This window comes from Oncorhynchus gorbuscha, linkage group LG16, assembly GCF_021184085.1.
Source record: "Oncorhynchus gorbuscha isolate QuinsamMale2020 ecotype Even-year linkage group LG16, OgorEven_v1.0, whole genome shotgun sequence".
In the NCBI taxonomy this organism is placed as follows: Eukaryota; Metazoa; Chordata; class Actinopteri; order Salmoniformes; family Salmonidae; genus Oncorhynchus; species Oncorhynchus gorbuscha.
In genome coordinates, this window is record NC_060188.1 from 47,215,999 (window position 1) to 47,234,548 (window position 18,550).

An 18,550-nucleotide genomic window follows, 5' to 3' on the forward strand; every position below is an offset into this window, starting at 1 on the left:
GCAGAAGGCATAGTACCTTGGGATTATAAAAGTACAGGTAACCTGCAGCAGACCACCCTGGCTAAACTCTCAATCAGGCCATCACACCATCATGGCCACTTTCTCAGCTTCCAATTGGCTCATTCAGATATGATACATCTGTTATGAATTTCATGGATATCATAACGCTGAACAAAGATGCTCAAGAGCAGCGGTATATTACACGTGGTCTTTTGTTGAGATACGTCCATGTCCAAGCCCGTCTGTGTTGTTGTTCCAGTGATACGACACCGTTCAAAATGAATGGGAAAGATAAGCACCATATAATTTCCAGATTTCCAGTACTTTTATATTTTCCGTTCACTCGAGGCGCATTTGTGATATGGACATTAGGCTACTTTTGAAAACATCTGATCAACTTTGATTTTGGTGTAATGTCCCTTTAATAATTGAAATACAGTTATGCATTAATGCATATGCTGTCATATCAGATGGTGTCATGACTGATTATTGGAAATTAACAGACACTCTCATTCCCCGTTATAGAAGCTATGGATATATAGTTAACTGCCAAAATGAAGGAAACACCAACATAAAATGTTTTAATAGGGTGTTGTGCCACCACGAGCCACTAGAACAGCTTCAATGCGCCTTGCCATAGATTCTACAAGTGTCTGGAGGGATGCAAAAACCATTCTTCCAAGATAAATTATATAATTTGGTGTTTTATTGATGGTGGTGGAAAACTTCGTCTCAGGCGCTGTTAATAAATTACCATCTCCCAACCACGAATGACTGTCGTCTAGTCGAATTGTAATTCTTGTGCCACCTTGGTCTCCGTGGGCTAGCCTTCTCTTGTGCCAACAATCCACTTAGCAGCTGCCAATAAGAGTTTTCTAAATTAGTCAGGCTGTCCCCAACTGTTCAGACACCTTGACCTCCGAGTGGACTTTCCATCAGACCATTATTAGGTAATTGATTGGGCTTTAACGTCAAGCATATGGGCGCTGTTTCATTTGGGGGCCTGAAATTACACCACAAACATGGCAGCTGTGACTAGCCGCAGATGTTCCTCACTACTTGTTAAAGGCGGCCATCAAGTGGTCCACGCAGAGAGATGTGCCGCCAGAGAATATCCCCCAGAATAACATTAGCTTGTGTCCGAGTTTGGTCTAGCGGTAAAATGCAGCTAACTCCGGACTGTGCATGCCTGTTGAGAAAACTGGGTTGATCATTTAAATCCCTGCGTTGACCTCCTCAGCTCACAAGGTCTGCACACCTCATCAGTCTCCCCCTTACTTAATGACTATATCTGTCCCAATAAAAGGATGACATTACATACAGAGTGGAATTCACTTCCCTTTTTTATCAAAACTTTAACTTTGCCTCAGCAATGGTGTCCAACTCTGGTCCCAGAGACCGCTAGATAGACACGGTGCTCTGTTTATTTGTCTGGGGTTTCAGATATGAATCAGCTGTTCATTGAGAGGAAACCAATCAGCATGCACTTTGTTCTCCAGAACATTAATATGCAACGACTCAGCACCAAATAATCATGCCAGTTAACCGATTAAACACAACAGACATTGTTCTTCACTGTCCATTACTCACTACCACACACAATATCCGCTTGCTGTTTTGTTCAACTCAACACTGTTCCCTAGCAGAATGTGTGGGCTCATGAAATCCACCACAGAGCAATGTGCTTCTCCAATCAATAAAGTGGAGGGAAGTGTCGCATAGTAATGAAACTCTGTGGTAGGAGTTGTTCCAGAACTTTCTATAAAGAGCACAATACAGTGAAAAACACATTTTTATATAAGCATTTTGAGTATTGATACAAATGTACTGCATGTATCTGACAGCTGTTTGTACGTGCATGTCAGATAAAAGGTTAGGGATGAAAGGGAAAGAGGCATACAGAACTCTCTATTTTAATTAAATATCCAACCTCACTCTTATCACAAATGATTCGTGACCAGAGGCTGATGCTGCAGACATAGATATAGAACACAGAGATACTTCCCCCTTGACAAGAGATGCCGTGGCTTATGTATAGCCATTGAATGTGTGATTCATCACTGTGGAATTCTATTCTTACTGTTCCATCGACCCCAGTCAGCGGCCACACAATGGCACGAATTTGCAGATTGTAGTGATAATCAAAGCCATGTATGTATACTATATGTACACTACGTATGTGCTTGTCTTACCTACCTTAGTTGAATGCACTGATTGCATTGATTGCTATAGGTATATTTGTTTCATTTGATGAATAGTCAAGGCACTGGTAGGCAGACAGGTTGATATATTGCTGGCTATTGTTCATGATTAAATGTGTCTCTCACATCATATATTTAAGTCATTTAGCAGACGCTCTTATCCAGAGCGACTTACAAATTGGTGCATTCACCTTATGACATCCAGTGGGACAGTCACTTAACAATAGTGCATCTAAAACTTAGGGGGGTGGGGTGAGAGGGATTACTTAACCTATCCTAGGTATTCCTTAAAGAGGTGGGGTTTCAGGTGTCTCCGGAAGGTGGTGATTGACTCCGCTGTCCTGGCGTCGTGAGGGAGTTTGTTCCACCATTGGGGGGCCAGGGCAGCGAACAGTTTTGACTGGGCTGAGCGGGAGCTGTACTTCCTCAGTGGTAGGGAGGCGAGCAGGCCAGAGGTGGATGAACGCAGTGCCCTTGTTTGGGTGTAGGGCCTGATCAGAGCCTGGAGGTACTGAGGTGCCGTTCCCCTCACAGCTCCGTAGGCAAGCACCATGGTCTTGTAGCGGATGCGAGCTTCAACTGGAAGCCAGTGGAGAGAACGGAGGAGCGGGGTGACGTGAGAGAACTTGGGAAGGTTGAACACCAGACGGGCTGCGGCGTTCTGGATGAGTTGAAGGGGTTTAATGGCACAGGCAGGGAGCCCAGCCAACAGCGAGTTGCAGTAATCCAGACGGGAGATGACAAGTGCCTGGATTAGGACCTGCGCCGCTTCCTGTGTGAGGCAGGGTTACTCTGCGGATGTTGTAGAGCATGAACCTACAGGAACGGGCCACCGCCTTGATGTTAGTTGAGAACGACAGGGTGTTGTCCAGGATCACGCCAAGGTTCTTGGCGCTCTGGGAGGAGGACACAATGGAGTTGTCGACCGTAATGGCGAGATCATGGAACGGGCAGTCCTTCCCCGGGAGGAAGAGCAGCTCCGTCTTGCCGAGGTTCAGCTTGAGGTGGTGATCCGTCATCCACACTGATATGTCTGCCAGACATGCAGAGATGCGATTCGCCACCTGGTCATCAGAAGGGGGAAAGGAGAAGATTAATTGTGTGTCGTCTGCATAGCAATGATAAGAGAGACCATGTGAGGTTATGACAGAGCCAAGTGACTTGGTGTATAGCGAGAATAGGAGAGGGCCAAGAACAGAGCCCTGGGGGACACCAGTGGTGAGAGCGCGTGGTGAGGAGACAGATTCTCGCCACGCCACCTGGTAGGAGCGACCTGTCAGGTAGGACGCAATCCAAGCGTGAGCCGCGCCGGAGATGCCCAACTCGGAGAGGGTGGAGAGGAGGATCTGATGGTTCACAGTATCGAAGGCAGCCGATAGATCTAGAAGGATGAGAGCAGAGGAGAGAGAGTTAGCTTTAGCAGTGCGGAGCGCCTCCGTGATACAGAGGAGAGCAGTCTCAGTTGAATGACTAGTCTTGAAACCTGACTGATTTGGATCAAGAAGGTCATTCAGAGAGAGATAGCGGGAGAGCTGGCCAAGGACGGCACGTTCAAGAGTTTTGGAGAGAAAAGAAAGAAGGGATACTGGTCTGTAATTGTTGACATCGGAGGGATCGAGTGTAGGTTTTTTCAGAAGGGGTGCAACTCTCGCTCTCTTGAAGACGGAAGGGACGTAGCCAACGGTCAGGGATGAGTTGATAAGCGAGGTGAGGTAAGGGAGAAGGTCTCCGGAAATGGTCTGGAGAAGAGAGGAGGGGATAGGGTCAAGCGGGCAGGTTGTTGGGCGGCCGGCCGTCACAAGACGCGAGATTTCATCTGGAGAGAGAGGGGAGAAAGAGGTCAGAGCACAGGGTAGGGCAGTGTGAGCAGAACCAGCGGTGTCGTTTGACTTAGCAAACGAGGATCGGATGTCGTCGACCTTCTTTTCAAAATGGTTGACGAAGTCATCTGCAGAGAGGGAGGAGGGGGGGGGAGGGGGCGGAGGATTCAGGAGGGAGGAGAAGGTGGCAAAGAGCTTCCTAGGGTTAGAGGCAGATGCTTGGAATGGTGATCAGTTATCTCCACAGGCTTTATTTTTCATCTGACGCTAAGGAGGTGCAAGTGTCAAGCACTTCTTAGTTTGCAATTTCGTCATGTAAATACGGGCATACTGGCATTCTCCCACCCTAACGCCAGGTTTGGCTATTTACCTGTCTAACATCAGCTCACTTGCGCTGAGGTGGGAGGGGTGGCAATATATGAGGTGTCCTTAAAAACAAGCGCAAAAGGGACAATTTCATTTTTAAAACCCATAAAAAAGCAGGTCTCAATGGTAACTCAGTTGAAAACGGCATGGATTTTGAGAGGGTACGTGCGGCCTATCTAGTCATGACACACAGTGCCCATGCATGGAACGAGAGATGTGCCTTTTGTGCTGGTGAATCTTGTATGTAGAAACATAAAAAAATCGTATTTTTTTCTCCATCATGTCATTTAATTTGACTCTCAACCAAGCATAGCCCTTAATTAAGGCTGGTTTAGCAGCATCGTATTGGTGCGTCTTTTTATCCTGGCCATTAGCCAAGTAAGTAGCCTATGAATACTGAGATTACTTTGAGATATTTTGGATGTTTTAGCCCTCCATGCCTTTTCATTATTCACAATTCACACATCTGCATACTTCATTTTGCTTGTTCAAGTAGGCTATCCATCCCCATTTTCAAAGAGTGCCCCTCATCCGATTACCAAAGACATGCTACTCCAAACTATTCAGTCCTCCTATGATGCCATATCAACTGCAGAGATATATATATATTTTAATCTGTCTCGCACAAAGGCAACAATACAATTGACAGCATATTTATAATGGTATGTGTAAAGACATTTAGGACTATGTGTGTACCCAGTGCCATGAGAGAAGTGATTTATGATATCATGCATCTAAGCCCATCCTACAATATTTAGAAATATTGTTGTTGTTTTAAACGGATTGCTTGTTTTCCATTTCATATGATTCAAAACCAAGCACTCCATCGGCTACCCTTTCCCTAGGCCTAGGCTACTATAATGAAGTCTGGTTTAACAGCAATGCGTTTTTTTATCCTGGCCTTGCAAAGTAGCCTATCCATAAAAGGCGTTTAAATGGTCTATTCGTCGGAGTGCCTTGAATTTAAAATATACTGCGCATCCTAAAACACACACACAAATGCTTGTTCAAGTATCCACACTCTAAAACCTAAGAGTGCAACCCTTCAAAGAGCGCCTCTCATCCGGTTGCCAAAGATGTGCTCCTCCAAACGTATTTAAATGATTCAGTCCAATAATGCAGTATCAACGTTAGGCTATATTTTGGATATCAACACTACACACACAGGCTATTGAATAAACACTATTTTTTACTGTTGCTATTTACTCGTTATTGTGGCCTATGCTATTTAATAAATGGTAGTCTCAAGTCTCAACCCACAATCAACCAGGAGGAGAATATTCCTTGCCCCCAACCGAATTGGACTTGATGACAACACAAAGACCGTCAGTAACCTACAGAACTTGATGACAAATACCGTATTAAGCCATGGAACGAGTTGATTGGCCAGTGAGTGGCCAAGCCCTTGTCGGTCAATTTCTTCAACAAATGATCAGGTCTATATAATTATCAAATCAAATCAAATTGTATTTGTCACATACACATGGTTAGCAGATGTTAATGCGAGTGTAGCGAAATGCATGTGCTTCTAGTTCCGACAATGCAGTAATAACCAACAAGTAATCTAGCTAACAATTCCAAAACTACTACCTTATAGACACAAGTGTAAGGGGATAAGAATATGTACATAAGATATATGAATGAGTGATGGTACAGAGCGGCATAGGCAAGATACAGTAGATGGTATTGAGTGCAGTATATACATATGAGATGAGTATGTAAACAAAGTGGCATAGTTAAAGTGGCTAGTGATACATGTATTACATAAAGATGCAGTAGATGATATAGAGTACAGTATATATGTATACATATGAGATGAATAATGTAGGTTATGTAAACATTATATTAGGTAGCATTGTTTAAAGTGGCTAGTGATAAATTTTACATCATTTCCCATCAATTCCCATTATTAAAGTGGCTGGAGTTGAGTCAGTGTGTTGGCAGCAGCCACTCAATGTTAGTGGTGGCTGTTTAACAGTCTGATGGCCTTGAGATAGAAGCTGTTTTTCAGTCTCTCGGTCCCAGCTTTGATGCACCTGTACTGACCTCGCCTTCTGGATGATAGTGGGGTGAACAGGCAGTGGCTCGGGTGGTTGTTGTCCTTGATGATCTTTATGGCCTTCCTGTGACATTGGGTGGTGTAGGTGTCCTGGAGAGCAGGTAGTTTGCCCCCGGTGATGCGTTGTGCAGACCTCACTACCCTCTGGAGAGCCTTACGGTTGTGGGCGGAGCAGTTGCCGTACCAGGCGGTGATACAGCCCGACAGGATGCTCTCGATTGTGCATCTGTAGAAGTTTGTGAGTGCTTTTGGTGACAAGCCGAATTTCTTCAGCCTCCTGAGGTTGAAGAGGCGCTGCTGCCCCTTCTTCACGATGCTGTCTGTGTGGGTGGACCAATTCAGTTTGTCTGTGATGTGTACGCCGAGGAACTTAAAACTTATTACCCTCTCCATTACTGTTCCATCGATGTGGATAAGGGGGTCCACAATCATCTCCTTAGTTTTGTTGACGTTGAGTGTGAGGTTATTTTCCTGACACCACACTCCGAGGGCCCTCACCTCATCCCTTTAGGCCGTCTCGTCGTTGTTGGTAATCAAGCAATATCAAACACATATTAGTAATAGAATGGAAACACAGACTCTTTGTTTTAAGTATTAAAATTATCCTTTAGTAATACAATTGTAGGCAGAAGTTGGTACAGAGTACAGTACCGTAATTTCCGGACTATAAGCCGCTACTTTATTCCCACACTTTGAACCTCGCGGTTTATACAAATACGCGGCTAATTTATGGATTTTTCCCGCTTTCACAAGATTCATGCCGCCAAATAATTGGGCACCGTCACATAATGTGACGTAAATCGAGCGCGCTCAAACTTCCCATCATTCTGATTACGGTAGTAATTTTGTCACCCTCATCATGGCAAAGTCACGGAGAAATGCATATGATGCAGCTTTCAAGTTGAAGGCGATCGATCTGGCTGTTGGAAAAGGAAATAGAGCTGCTGCATGGGAGCTTGGCCTTAATGAGTCGATTATAAGACTTTGTAAACAGCAGCGTGAGGAACTGACTCAGTGCAAAAAGACAACAAACCTTTCAGAGGGAAGAAAAGCAGATGGCCCAAAGTATTTGCAGCCACTCGACATCAGTGTAAATCGTGCATTTAAGGTGGAGCTCCGTGTTCAGTGGGAGGCTTGGATGACAAGTGGGGAGAAATCCTTCACTAAAACGGGCCGCATGCGAAGAGCAACTTATGGTCAAGTCTGCCAGTGGGTCCTGACAGCGTGGAGCATTGTCAAAAAATCCACTATCATCAACGGGTTTCGAAAGGCTGGACTGCTGCGTGTTGAAGAGGGCAGCATGAGCTCAGTGGGGTATTTGCCTCCGGATGAAAGTGACGAGAGCGACAATGAAAACGATCCAACATCGGATGAAGCAATTCTGAGGCTATTCAACTCCTACACCGAAGGAGATGACTTCAGTGGTTTCAGTGCACAGGAGGAGGAAGATAGTGACCAATGACTTTACTGGTAGGCTACTGTTTAATTTGTTGTTATACAAGCTGTGTTTCGTTAAAGCCTATTTATTTTTGTTACAAGCCGTGTTTCGTTTAAAGGCTGTGTAAAGTTCATTTGTTTCAATGTACCGGTGGGCACCTGCGGCTTATAGACATGTGCGGCGTATTTATGTACAAAATACATACTTTTTTATAATTCAGTGGGTGCGGTTTATATTCGGGTGCGCTTAATAGTCCAGCAATTACGGTATATGAAAGCTCTTCCCAGGTTCTCCAAAATGTCTAAGACACCCTGTAACTCATGTAGCCTCTCCCAATCCTCCTGGCGTGAGTTTCCCTGGCAACATCATTTCAGTAAATCTAACCTCCCCCTGACAGCAGCAACCATCTATCTAATCAGCAATTAAAACTCTGAAGTGGGTTTGACCGAAACTTGACCTTTCATCACAAGTATAGGGTCATAACAAGGTGAACGTGTCCAAGCATCTTCTGACAGGTGGCTGTTTTCATCAGGTCTGCGGCAGTCTTGTGTTGTCAGAAATCCAGTTGTATTCTTAGAACCTCATATAGCCAGGTGGGGCCCAGACACGAGGAGTATGTATGAATGTAGGCGGTTTCCACCTTCTGATAATGTCTGAAGGGCACAACACTCAAAACAGGTGTTAATACACACACAGAGGTCTATTAGAAGAGGAGGGCTTACAGTTTATCATAACACAATTTAAAGAACCCTTTTAAAGGTATGAGGCCTTGGTTTAACCCTCATCACACCTACAACTTGTTTACTCATCAAAACCCAGCCCTTTCGCACCACTGTAAGCCATTACCCTCATAATTTGGGCTATGAAAATAGCAACAATATTTCTGACACCATCCAGAACTATAGCACTATTTACCATTGCATTAGGTTTGTTAAAATAGAGTCCATCATGTCAGCCTCTAACGAACGAGGCACAGCCTCCGTGATAGACGAATACAACAGGGGATCTTATTGTTCAAACTTTTTTTTAATCAAACCTTCAGAAAGTATTCATACCCTTTGGCTTATTCCACATTTTGGTGTTGTTATAGCCTGAATTCAAAATGGATTAAATTGTTAAATTCTCACTGTCTATTTTTTTCTCACACAATACTCAGTGAATACATGTTTTTATAAATTGTTGCTAATTAATTGACAATGAAATACAGAAATATCTCTTTTGCTTACGTGTTCACAGCCCTCAGTCAATATTTTGTAAAGGCACCTTTCGAGGCAATTATAAGGCTAAGAGTTTTGCACACCTGGATTGTACAATGTTTGCCCATTTATAATTTTTTTTACATTTCAAGTTTAAAAAAAAGTTGATTTATTTCACCTTTATTTAACCAGGTAAGCTAGTTGAGAACAAGTTCGACAACTATTGTTGACCATTGATAGACAGCCATGTTCAAGTCTTGCCATAGATTTTCAAGCCGATTTAAGTCAAAGCTGTATTTAAGTCGCTCAGGAACATCCAATCTCGTCTTGGTAAGCAACTCCAGTGTAGATTTGGCCTTGTCCTTTAGGTTATTGTCCTGCTGAAATCTGCATTCGTCTCCCAGTGTCTGTTGGAAAGCAGACTGAACTTGGTTTTCCTCTAGGATTTTGTCTTTGTTTATCACTGTATTTTGTTTATTTGTATTCTAAAAAAAACTCACTAGTCCTTGCCGATGACAAGCATACCCATAACATACCCATAACATGATGCAGCCACCATCATACTTGAAAATATGAAGAGTGGTAGTCAATGATGTGTTGTTGGATTTGCCCCAAACATACACATTTTGTTCTGTATACAAAGAGTTATTTTCTTTGCAGTATTACTTAAGTGCCTTTTTTGCAAACAGGATGGATGATTTGGGATATTTGTTTTCTGTACAGGCTTCCTTCTTTTCACTGTAATTTAGGTTAGTATTGTGTAGGAACTCCAATGTTGTTTTTCCATAGTCTGTTTTCTCATATCAAAACCATTAAACTCTGTAACTGCCTCAAGGTGTAATCCCTGAGCAGTTTCCTTCCTCTCCGGCAACTGAGTTAGGAGGACGCATGTATCTTTGTAGTGACTTGGTGTAGTGATACACCATCTAAAGCCTTGTTAGTAACCACCATGCTCAAAGGGATGTTCAGTGTCAGCTTTTTAATTTTTAAATATCTACCAATTGGTGCCATTTGTGAGGCATTGAAAATCCTCCCTGGTCTTTATGGTTGAATCTGTGCTTGAAATTCCCTATTTGATTAAGAAACATTACAAATAATTGTATTTGTGGGCTACAGAGATGGGATAGTCATTCAAAAATCATGTTAACCACTATTACTGAACACAGAATATGCAACTTCTTTCTGAAGGCACTCTATATTATTATATTATATTAATTTGTTGATATGCCTATTGTTTAGTTTAATTGCAATCTGGCATTTGTATTCTAGGTCTTAGAAATGCACCGTTTTGTCCTTATGTGTCGCTACTGTTGGATTCTGGTGTTGACAAAATCACCCGAGAATCGAGAATGTGTCCTCTGTTCTCTGGTGATTTCGTCACCATCGTGCACAGGGACGTTGTTCACACCTCTAGGTTAACCTGAAAAGAGACTGATATAGATGAGTTGAGACGAGAATCATTTAAATCTCCAGATTACATCTGATTTACAGATTAGAGCCTGATGGGGAGATGGTTGAGGAGCATACATAGTTGGAAGGGTGGGACTTGGGGATTGAACCATCTCTGTAGAGCACGGAGCTCTGCACAGAAGACACGAGGTCTGTAAACGGATAACGACTACTGTTGTGCCTTATGTGTCATGGTCAGCCTATGATGGAGTGGAGGGCAAAGGGCAATACCTAATCCCAATCTTTATTTCGATCTCTTTCCTGCTCTCTCTCTCTCTCTATCTCTATCTCAATCTATCTCTCTATCTGTCTCTCTGTCTCTCTCAGGCCAATAAACTTCGCACCAAGACCCTGCGCAACACCCTCAACCCTGTCTGGAGTGAGACCCTGACCTACTACGGCATCACCGATGAGGATATGGTCCGCAAAACACTCAGGTAACCTTCTCCCTCCTTTACCTAATTTGAAAAAGAGCGACACCAACTGGAGGTGGTCTCGAAAGAGGAGCGTGTAATGGCATTACAGGCTATTGACTTTGTAATAGCAATGCTAATAGTGCTATGCTACCAGTGGTACACAGTAGTAGTACACAGTGCAATGGCAGGCTAATAGAAGTATTGCAACATAGACTAGCAGTTATAGCAGTAAGGAATTAGAAGGGCTATAGTCTAAGTCGGTATTAGATAGAACGTTGAGGCCCTGCCTGCCTTTGGGGAATGCACCCTAGGTTACCCCGTTGGCTCACAGCAACAAAAAAAACAAAAAAATGCAATTTTCTTGTCTGTCTGTTTTAGTCTATTACAAAACTACATTTAAGAAAAGTATAACATGTCTAAAGATTAATTTTCAACATTGCCTGCTCCCGGGCGTTCTCACTACACTAAAAATGTAACATTGTAGGGCATCCCTCATGCCCCTTTTCATGTGAGTGAGTGCTAGCTATCTACTGACCGGAACATTATGCTAGTAAAGACCAATGATACAAACAAACTAACTATTGAGCTACAAGTAGTGAGTGAAGTTACAAATGAACTATAATAAACAAGTTGTCTTACCTGTGATGAAATGTTTTCCACACACATAGTTACATGTAGCCAACTTGGACACCATTTATGCGCGTTAGCACTCGCTAATGGCATTGATTGTATAGGGAAGACCAGGGCTAAATGTAACAGGTCGGCCTATACAGCCTATTTACTGTATTTTATTGACCTTTATTTAACTAGGCAAGTAAATTAAAAACAAATTATTTTTTTCAATGACTGCCTAGGAACGAACAGTGGGTTTAACTGCCTGTTCAGGGGCAGAACGACAGATTTCTACCTTGTCAGCTCGGGTGATTGAACTTGCAACCTTCCGGTTACTAGTCCAATGCTCTAATCACTAGGCTACCCTGCCGCCCCATGATCCTTGGTTGGCTGAGTGCCAGTGGAATGTTTTTTGGGGGGGAGATTTAAGTCATATGTTTCTAACGAGCAATAAAAACTAGCCTAATGTTTAGACTTTAGAGCTGAAGCCAGTCACTGATGTGGTAAACTACTCAATGTTATTGGATGAATCCCGGAACATATTCCCGTCTGTGCTAGCGAAACAGTCCTGTAGCTTAGCATCCTACTTCCTGTTTGAGTTTTTGCTTGTGAGGAGAAGGCAGCAGGATAGAGTTATGGTCTGATTTGCCAAAGGAAAGGCGATGGAGGGCCTTGTATGCGTTTCTGTGTGTGGAGTAAAAGTGATCTAGAGTTTTGTCACCTCTACTTGCACAGGTGAAATGCTGATAAAATTGAGGTAAAACAGATTTCCAATTCCCTGCATTAAAATCACCGGCCATGAGAAACTCCGCCTCTGGATGTGAAGCTGGTTGGATGTGCTGCCAAATTCTCTAAAACGACATTGGAGAGGCAGTTTATGGTCGAGAAATTAACATTAAATTCTCTGGCAACAGATCTGTTGGAAATTCCAGTCAGCAGGCCAATTGCACGCTCTCTCAAAACTAGAGACATCTGTGGCATTATGTTGTGTGACAAAACTGCACATTTTAGTGGTCTTTTATTGTCCCCAGCACAAGGTGCACCTGTGTAATTATCATGCTCTGTAATCTCCTACCCAGGTAGACTTCTTCTGGGGTTCCAGAAGCAGAGGTGTGAAATGTTAGGGGGCAGAGTGGCTGAAAACAATTGAGAGCCCATCCCCCAGCGCCTCTGCTCTCTGCAGAGTAATAAAGTCAGAGTTGAGAGCCTGGGTGACTAGAGTTAGAGGGTTTTGTACATAACGCCTAACCCCTAGCCTGCTTATCTTGGCATTCAATCAAATTGTTGCAAGTCATTTCAGGGGTGCAAGCTGATGAATTGAATCTGATTTAGATTGACACCAAGGCCAAGATCGTGAAGAGGTCACTGTTGTCTAAGCCTATAAACAAAAGGAATCAGAAAAGTCCAATATTGCAGGCCTTAAAGTAACTTTACAGTGTTTACAGATTTCTATGAAATATGACTTAGAATGACTTACAATAATAATGGAATAGTTTTCATTTCAAAGAATGGTATTTAAGTATGTTAAAATGCAGCTTCAGTGTTGGAATAGTGTGGGTGTTTACTGGTCATTAAAAATATTAATGCACGTAGACTGCTGATTGGCCTGCTCATCCTCCTCTAGGCCACTGATTGGCCAGCTCATCCACCTCAGGAGTATGACATCAAGTCTGTAAGGAAATAGCAAGCATTTTTTAAACAGTCTGTTTGAGATGCAAGTTTGATGTTGGGCTTTTTAGGTGATATTTCTCTAATTTATGCTTTGGCCACAAATACAGGTATAGGATGAGTCAACAACATTATTTGGGTATGAGTTAACAGAATACAAACTTTTAAAAGAGAGATTTTCACAGGACATTTACTAGGTGTAAGCCCTTAGATCACAATATCTACTAAGCTAACATATGGAATTGTTTTAAGATGGTCATACAATGGGTAATTTACACATTTGATTTTGAATTTTAGGACCCTTGTAGGTAAAGAAAATATAGATATATATTTGATGAAATATTGAATTTAGCCTTTACTGCTAAAGCCCATAGCAACACACCAAATAACAAATTTTTACATAGCAAAGCAGACAGCCAAAAAATGTATCATAACGATTAGTGTCTTTGTTATAACGATTATGCACGTTGTTATATTTTTACAGCCCGGTACCGGGTTACCTTCAGACGACTCCTCTGTGTGCTTCATAAAGATAAAACAACTGACACCTTTGTATTCGTGAGAGTCTCCCCTTTCAATAGTGGCGACTTATTCATTTCTAGCTCAAACGGTTCGGTCTGGACAGATGGTTTTGTGAGAAGCCCTCCTCGAAATGAGGACATCCACGGCAGAGCGTTCAAACGGCAGCCTTAAGGCTTGTGGATACCGTAGACCAAAACAAACAAAACTGTCGTGTTCGTGAGTCATCTTTCGATGGTGGTGATTTCGTGACGGATCCTCTCGTGTACAAAAACACAGCTTTCACAAGAACCATGTTATGGACTAGGCTTTATATCGGCGGAAAAAGGGGTATTGAGCTGCAGTCACTGCAAGAAACGGTACATCTCTAGCATAAACACACAGAGAGCTATTCTATATTCAAAATGACGTCTCCATGTGACGTGTGGGCGTGTCAATCAAATTTAGGATTTTTTTATCTGTTTTACCCACTCATACAGTCTCCTTTTAATCTGCATCTAATAGTGTCATGGGTGGGATCGCAAGCATAATGATGTCTAGAGTCAATGACAGAGAGACACTTGTTCCTCAACAGAGTGCGGATCTTCCTTCCTTCTCTGCATCTCAGTCTCATTGTTTATCCTGTTAATGGGGCTCTCATTGTGTTGCTGAGCGCTCTGCAATATCGTAAAGTTTAGGATTTGTTACCCGTGACTTTCCAAGCATTGCCTCTAAAACCATTGGCATAGTGTTTCCAATTCCAGGATCTAGTTCTTTTAGTGTGGGCTGACTACTCCCTTGTGTGTGTCAGCGGATTTAAGGAGTTAGTACTGTCGCCTTCAGTGTATTATTGGTTTAGTGGGCACCACAATTGACCCAGAGAAGTTAATTATGTAAGCGATAATCAACAAGGGGCTGTAAGAATTCACTTCAAAGTCATTGAATTATACTGTGCATTATAACAAAATAATGCACACTCTAGAATACACTTTAAGCCATCAGAAATGAGTATTCAACAATGCCATGGTATAACTATCAATAATGACAATTTCCTTTGTTTGAGCTGTGTTAACATATGTACTCTACTCTGGTATCAGGTCTGCTCACTCCACATGTTTTCAATGGGGTTTAGGTCAGGGGACTTGGATGGCCAGTGCAAAAGCTTGATTCTATGGCCTTCGTGTTTCAACTCTTTAGAGTCTGCCACCCCTGTTACTCCTCTCTGAATCCAAATCAAAGTTCAAGCAGAGAGTTCACCAGGAGACATCTTTGGAATCGATCGTCTTCACGTTTCTTATAAGTCCATTCATATTGCAGATTTGATTGAGCTGTTGTTGAATAGTAGTTTGCTGTAGGTTAGGCAAAGTGACCACAAGACGTTCCAAAGAGAACGGACCAACTTTACTTAGCCTCCAGGTGCCTTATTTCAAACCCATGTGTAACCCCCCAAGCATCAATGGTATGGGTTCATTGATCCCTATGTAGTGAGTGCGGTAAATGCCATAGTCAGCCTTAGTCTGCGCATGTTAGCATTCATAAGTGTGTCACCACCACCTCCAGCAATGTACAACCTTTCTGTTGCACTATGATTAGAGAATTGACTTGTTAGCCGTCGGACGGTCTGCTTGCCACAGCCAGCTCCATGCAGAGATGGCCCATATTCAACTCTCTCCACTAACCTTCAGGAGTTACAGATGTAAACCGCAAAATAAAGCACAAACCAAAACACCACTGGCTGAAATACTGTCCCATACAAAACTAACAAATGGAGGCAGACAAAATAGCTTCTTCTTTGTGTGTGTGTAATTAACACTGAGTGTACAAAACATTAAGAGCACCTTCCAAGTATTGAGTTTCTTTGAGATCCTAATTTACCTTTATTTCAACAGGGAAGTCGTATTGAGACTAAAGTCTCTTTTACAAATGATCCCTGCCCAATAAAAAAACAAGCACACAATAGGCAAGCACAGACAAACATAAATATGCATGGAAAAAATACATTCAAATAAAAGAAACACATTCTTTAATTTAAAAAAGCCTCTGTTATCTGTATGAGGGGACACCAAAGCGTCCAATTGAAATGTCCTCTGAAGATAATTCCAAACATAGACACCCAAGAAGTCTCCAGTCTCCTGGCTTTAATAACTTGTCATTTTAAATCTGAACTGGGAAGTTGGGTAAGTCAGAATCTTGTGGAGCAGGGCTTTTCAAACAAAAAGAGCATAATGAGGATCTATGTGTCTTCAAAGAGGTCCAGCCAACCTTTTGGTAAAGAATACAATGATGAGTAATTAATAATGTCTCCTGTGATAAAACAATGGGCGCTGTGATAAACGGCATCCAAGGGTTTTAAGAGTAGTGGCAGCTGCACTTTGATAAATAGTGTCACCATAATCAAGAACAGGTAGAAAGGTTGATTGCACAATCTGCTTCCTGCTGACTAGAGAGTCTAGATATGTTTCTGTAAACAAAATATATATATCTTTAAATCTTAACTTCCTAAAAAGCTCATTCGTATGTTTTTCTAAACATTAAATTATTGTCAATTCAAATACCAAGGTATTTGTATGCAAGAACTTGTTTGATTATCCATCTGAGAAAATCTGACGAGAACTTTGAAAACAACATGTATTTAGTTTTCCCTGTGTTATCTGTCACTAAAATAATCATGAAACCAAGAGCAGATGTCAGAGCCCAGGCCAATCGAGGAAAACTTGTTCAATAAAATAGCATGATCAACAGTGTCAAATGTTTTTGACATGTCCACAAGCAAGGCAGCACAATTCATTTTAGCGTCTAATACATTGACAATATCATTAACATCTAATACGTTCGCCGTTATAGTGCTGTGCCCTGGCATAAACCCAAATCGATTTATATTCTAAATACCATTGATCAGTTAACAAAAAGTGTGAAATTGCTTATTTATCAATGGTTTGAGAATTTTCGCTAGACATGGAAGACTGGAGATGAGACGATAATTATCAAGATCAAAACTATCCACGTCTTATGGAGTTTCTTGATAAAAATGTCAGATTTAAGATATGGGTTACTGAGCCAGCAATGAGGGGGGGCAGCATACTTGAGGAGACCCGGCACCAATTGGTCAGATCCTGTGGATTTCCTGGTATCTATAGCAAGTAAGGTATCAAGGATGTATTTTTCTGTGAACTGCCAAAATGATAAAACTGAACTACCATTTTCGGAGTCAATCAGCGTTTAGCCCACTTTTGGATAGTAGGGTTATACACTCATTTTTTTTTTAAATAGCACGTTTTAAATAAAGTCATGTTTTAATGCATCAATGACAGAATTGTTGTCCGTAATGGGACCATAGTCTTAATGAATTTGCTTGGGGCAGAGAGGAGGAAGTGCAACCCTTCAGAGATTTGACAGTTTTCCAGAATTTTGGAGGGTTTCACTTAGTCAGAAAGGGTGGTTACATAATAATTAGATGTATGCCTTTTTTTATCAGACCAAAAAATGTCCACTGAGAGAGCAGAACCTACATCTCAAGCAAAAAAAAAACATCATCAGCATCGCACTCACCAGCTTTCATTGTTTATGTGACATGGACATGCTCCAACTGATGCCACTGCGTGAAGACGCGCACCACGTAAGCACTAGCTGACAATATATTTTTCTTTTTTGCTGCAGTCATATCGACACTTATATTCATTATAATGCCGTTATTGCTTCTGTGATGATTTTCCTTATTTATCAATAACACATGGTTGGTGCTTGTAATGATTTTAAGGCTACTGATTAGAGTGAGAATTACACCGTGACATTTAGGGGGGGGGGGTTCTCTATTGGATGCGTGCTGACATGTTTTATGTGCCTTATATGGGCCAGCTGATTGTCAAACAAACACTTCAAAACATAGGCTACCTGTGCATGTTCGTCCACTCCAAACTAGTGTAATGCATGTAGCCTACACTAGCGCCATTTGATGAATGGTAACAGACATCTGTTTACAAAACACCACAAAGTGTTCCTAATTACATTTGGTGATTGCCATTGATTAGGTCTACATTCATTTATGATCTTGCTGACAAAAGGATGGAGCATGACATTTCGGGACACCTGAATTGGGTCTGAAACTTTCCCAGGGAAAATTGGATTGTCACCCTAAAACGTGGTCAATTAATTAGACTAGGCTACAATGTGTAGACCTAGTACCATGAACTTCAAATAGGCCTACCAGTAGCCAGTGATGTAGTGGTACAAAATATTGGTGGGTAAAATCTGATTGTCGGTCGCGGTGAAAAAAGTAACGCTCCCAATACATGTTTTGGAAAAAGGTGGCTAAACGGTGTTTACTTGGGTTTACCTTTCACTAGGCCAACACCACTACCGGTACCCTCTCAGCCTATGCAATTTTGCACACATGAACACACGCAGAACAGGTAGCCTACATTCAATATAATGCACGAGTTGAATCAAAATAGGTTTCCACCCTAGTTCATGAGTTATTTGTTTGTTGAATGCTTGGAGTCTTCACAGATTGTGTGACAGAACACTGCGTTTCTTTCCTTACATTGATGACATTTATGATAGTGTTATTTGTCATTATTAAGCATTTAACAATTACATTAGAATATTGAAAATAAACCCTGTACCATTCCTGGATCTTGGAGAGCTCGGAAAATGCGCTGTAAGTGTTACAATGCCTACGTAACATTTCATTATGTTTCACCGTGAAAACAGTTCTCATGGGCACACAAATCCAAAAGAATGTAGGCCTATGCCATTGCAAAATGTAATGCTTCTAACCAAAAGAGTCAACTATAGGCCTACTGGCATTATGTTAGATGGATTGGATGC

General features: G+C 42.0%; 1 protein-coding gene across 2 annotated transcripts in view; it reads left to right on the forward strand.

The window, feature by feature from the left end:
* LOC123999706 (double C2-like domain-containing protein beta) overlaps positions 1-18,550 on the forward strand; it is a 323,615-nt gene that overhangs the window by 247,500 nt on the left and 57,565 nt on the right. For both annotated transcript variants that reach the window (XM_046305710.1, XM_046305711.1), the window contains one exon: positions 10,857-10,966. In XM_046305710.1, the coding sequence (XP_046161666.1) occupies positions 10,857-10,966 (110 nt within the window). The remainder of the gene's footprint in view (positions 1-10,856; positions 10,967-18,550) is intronic.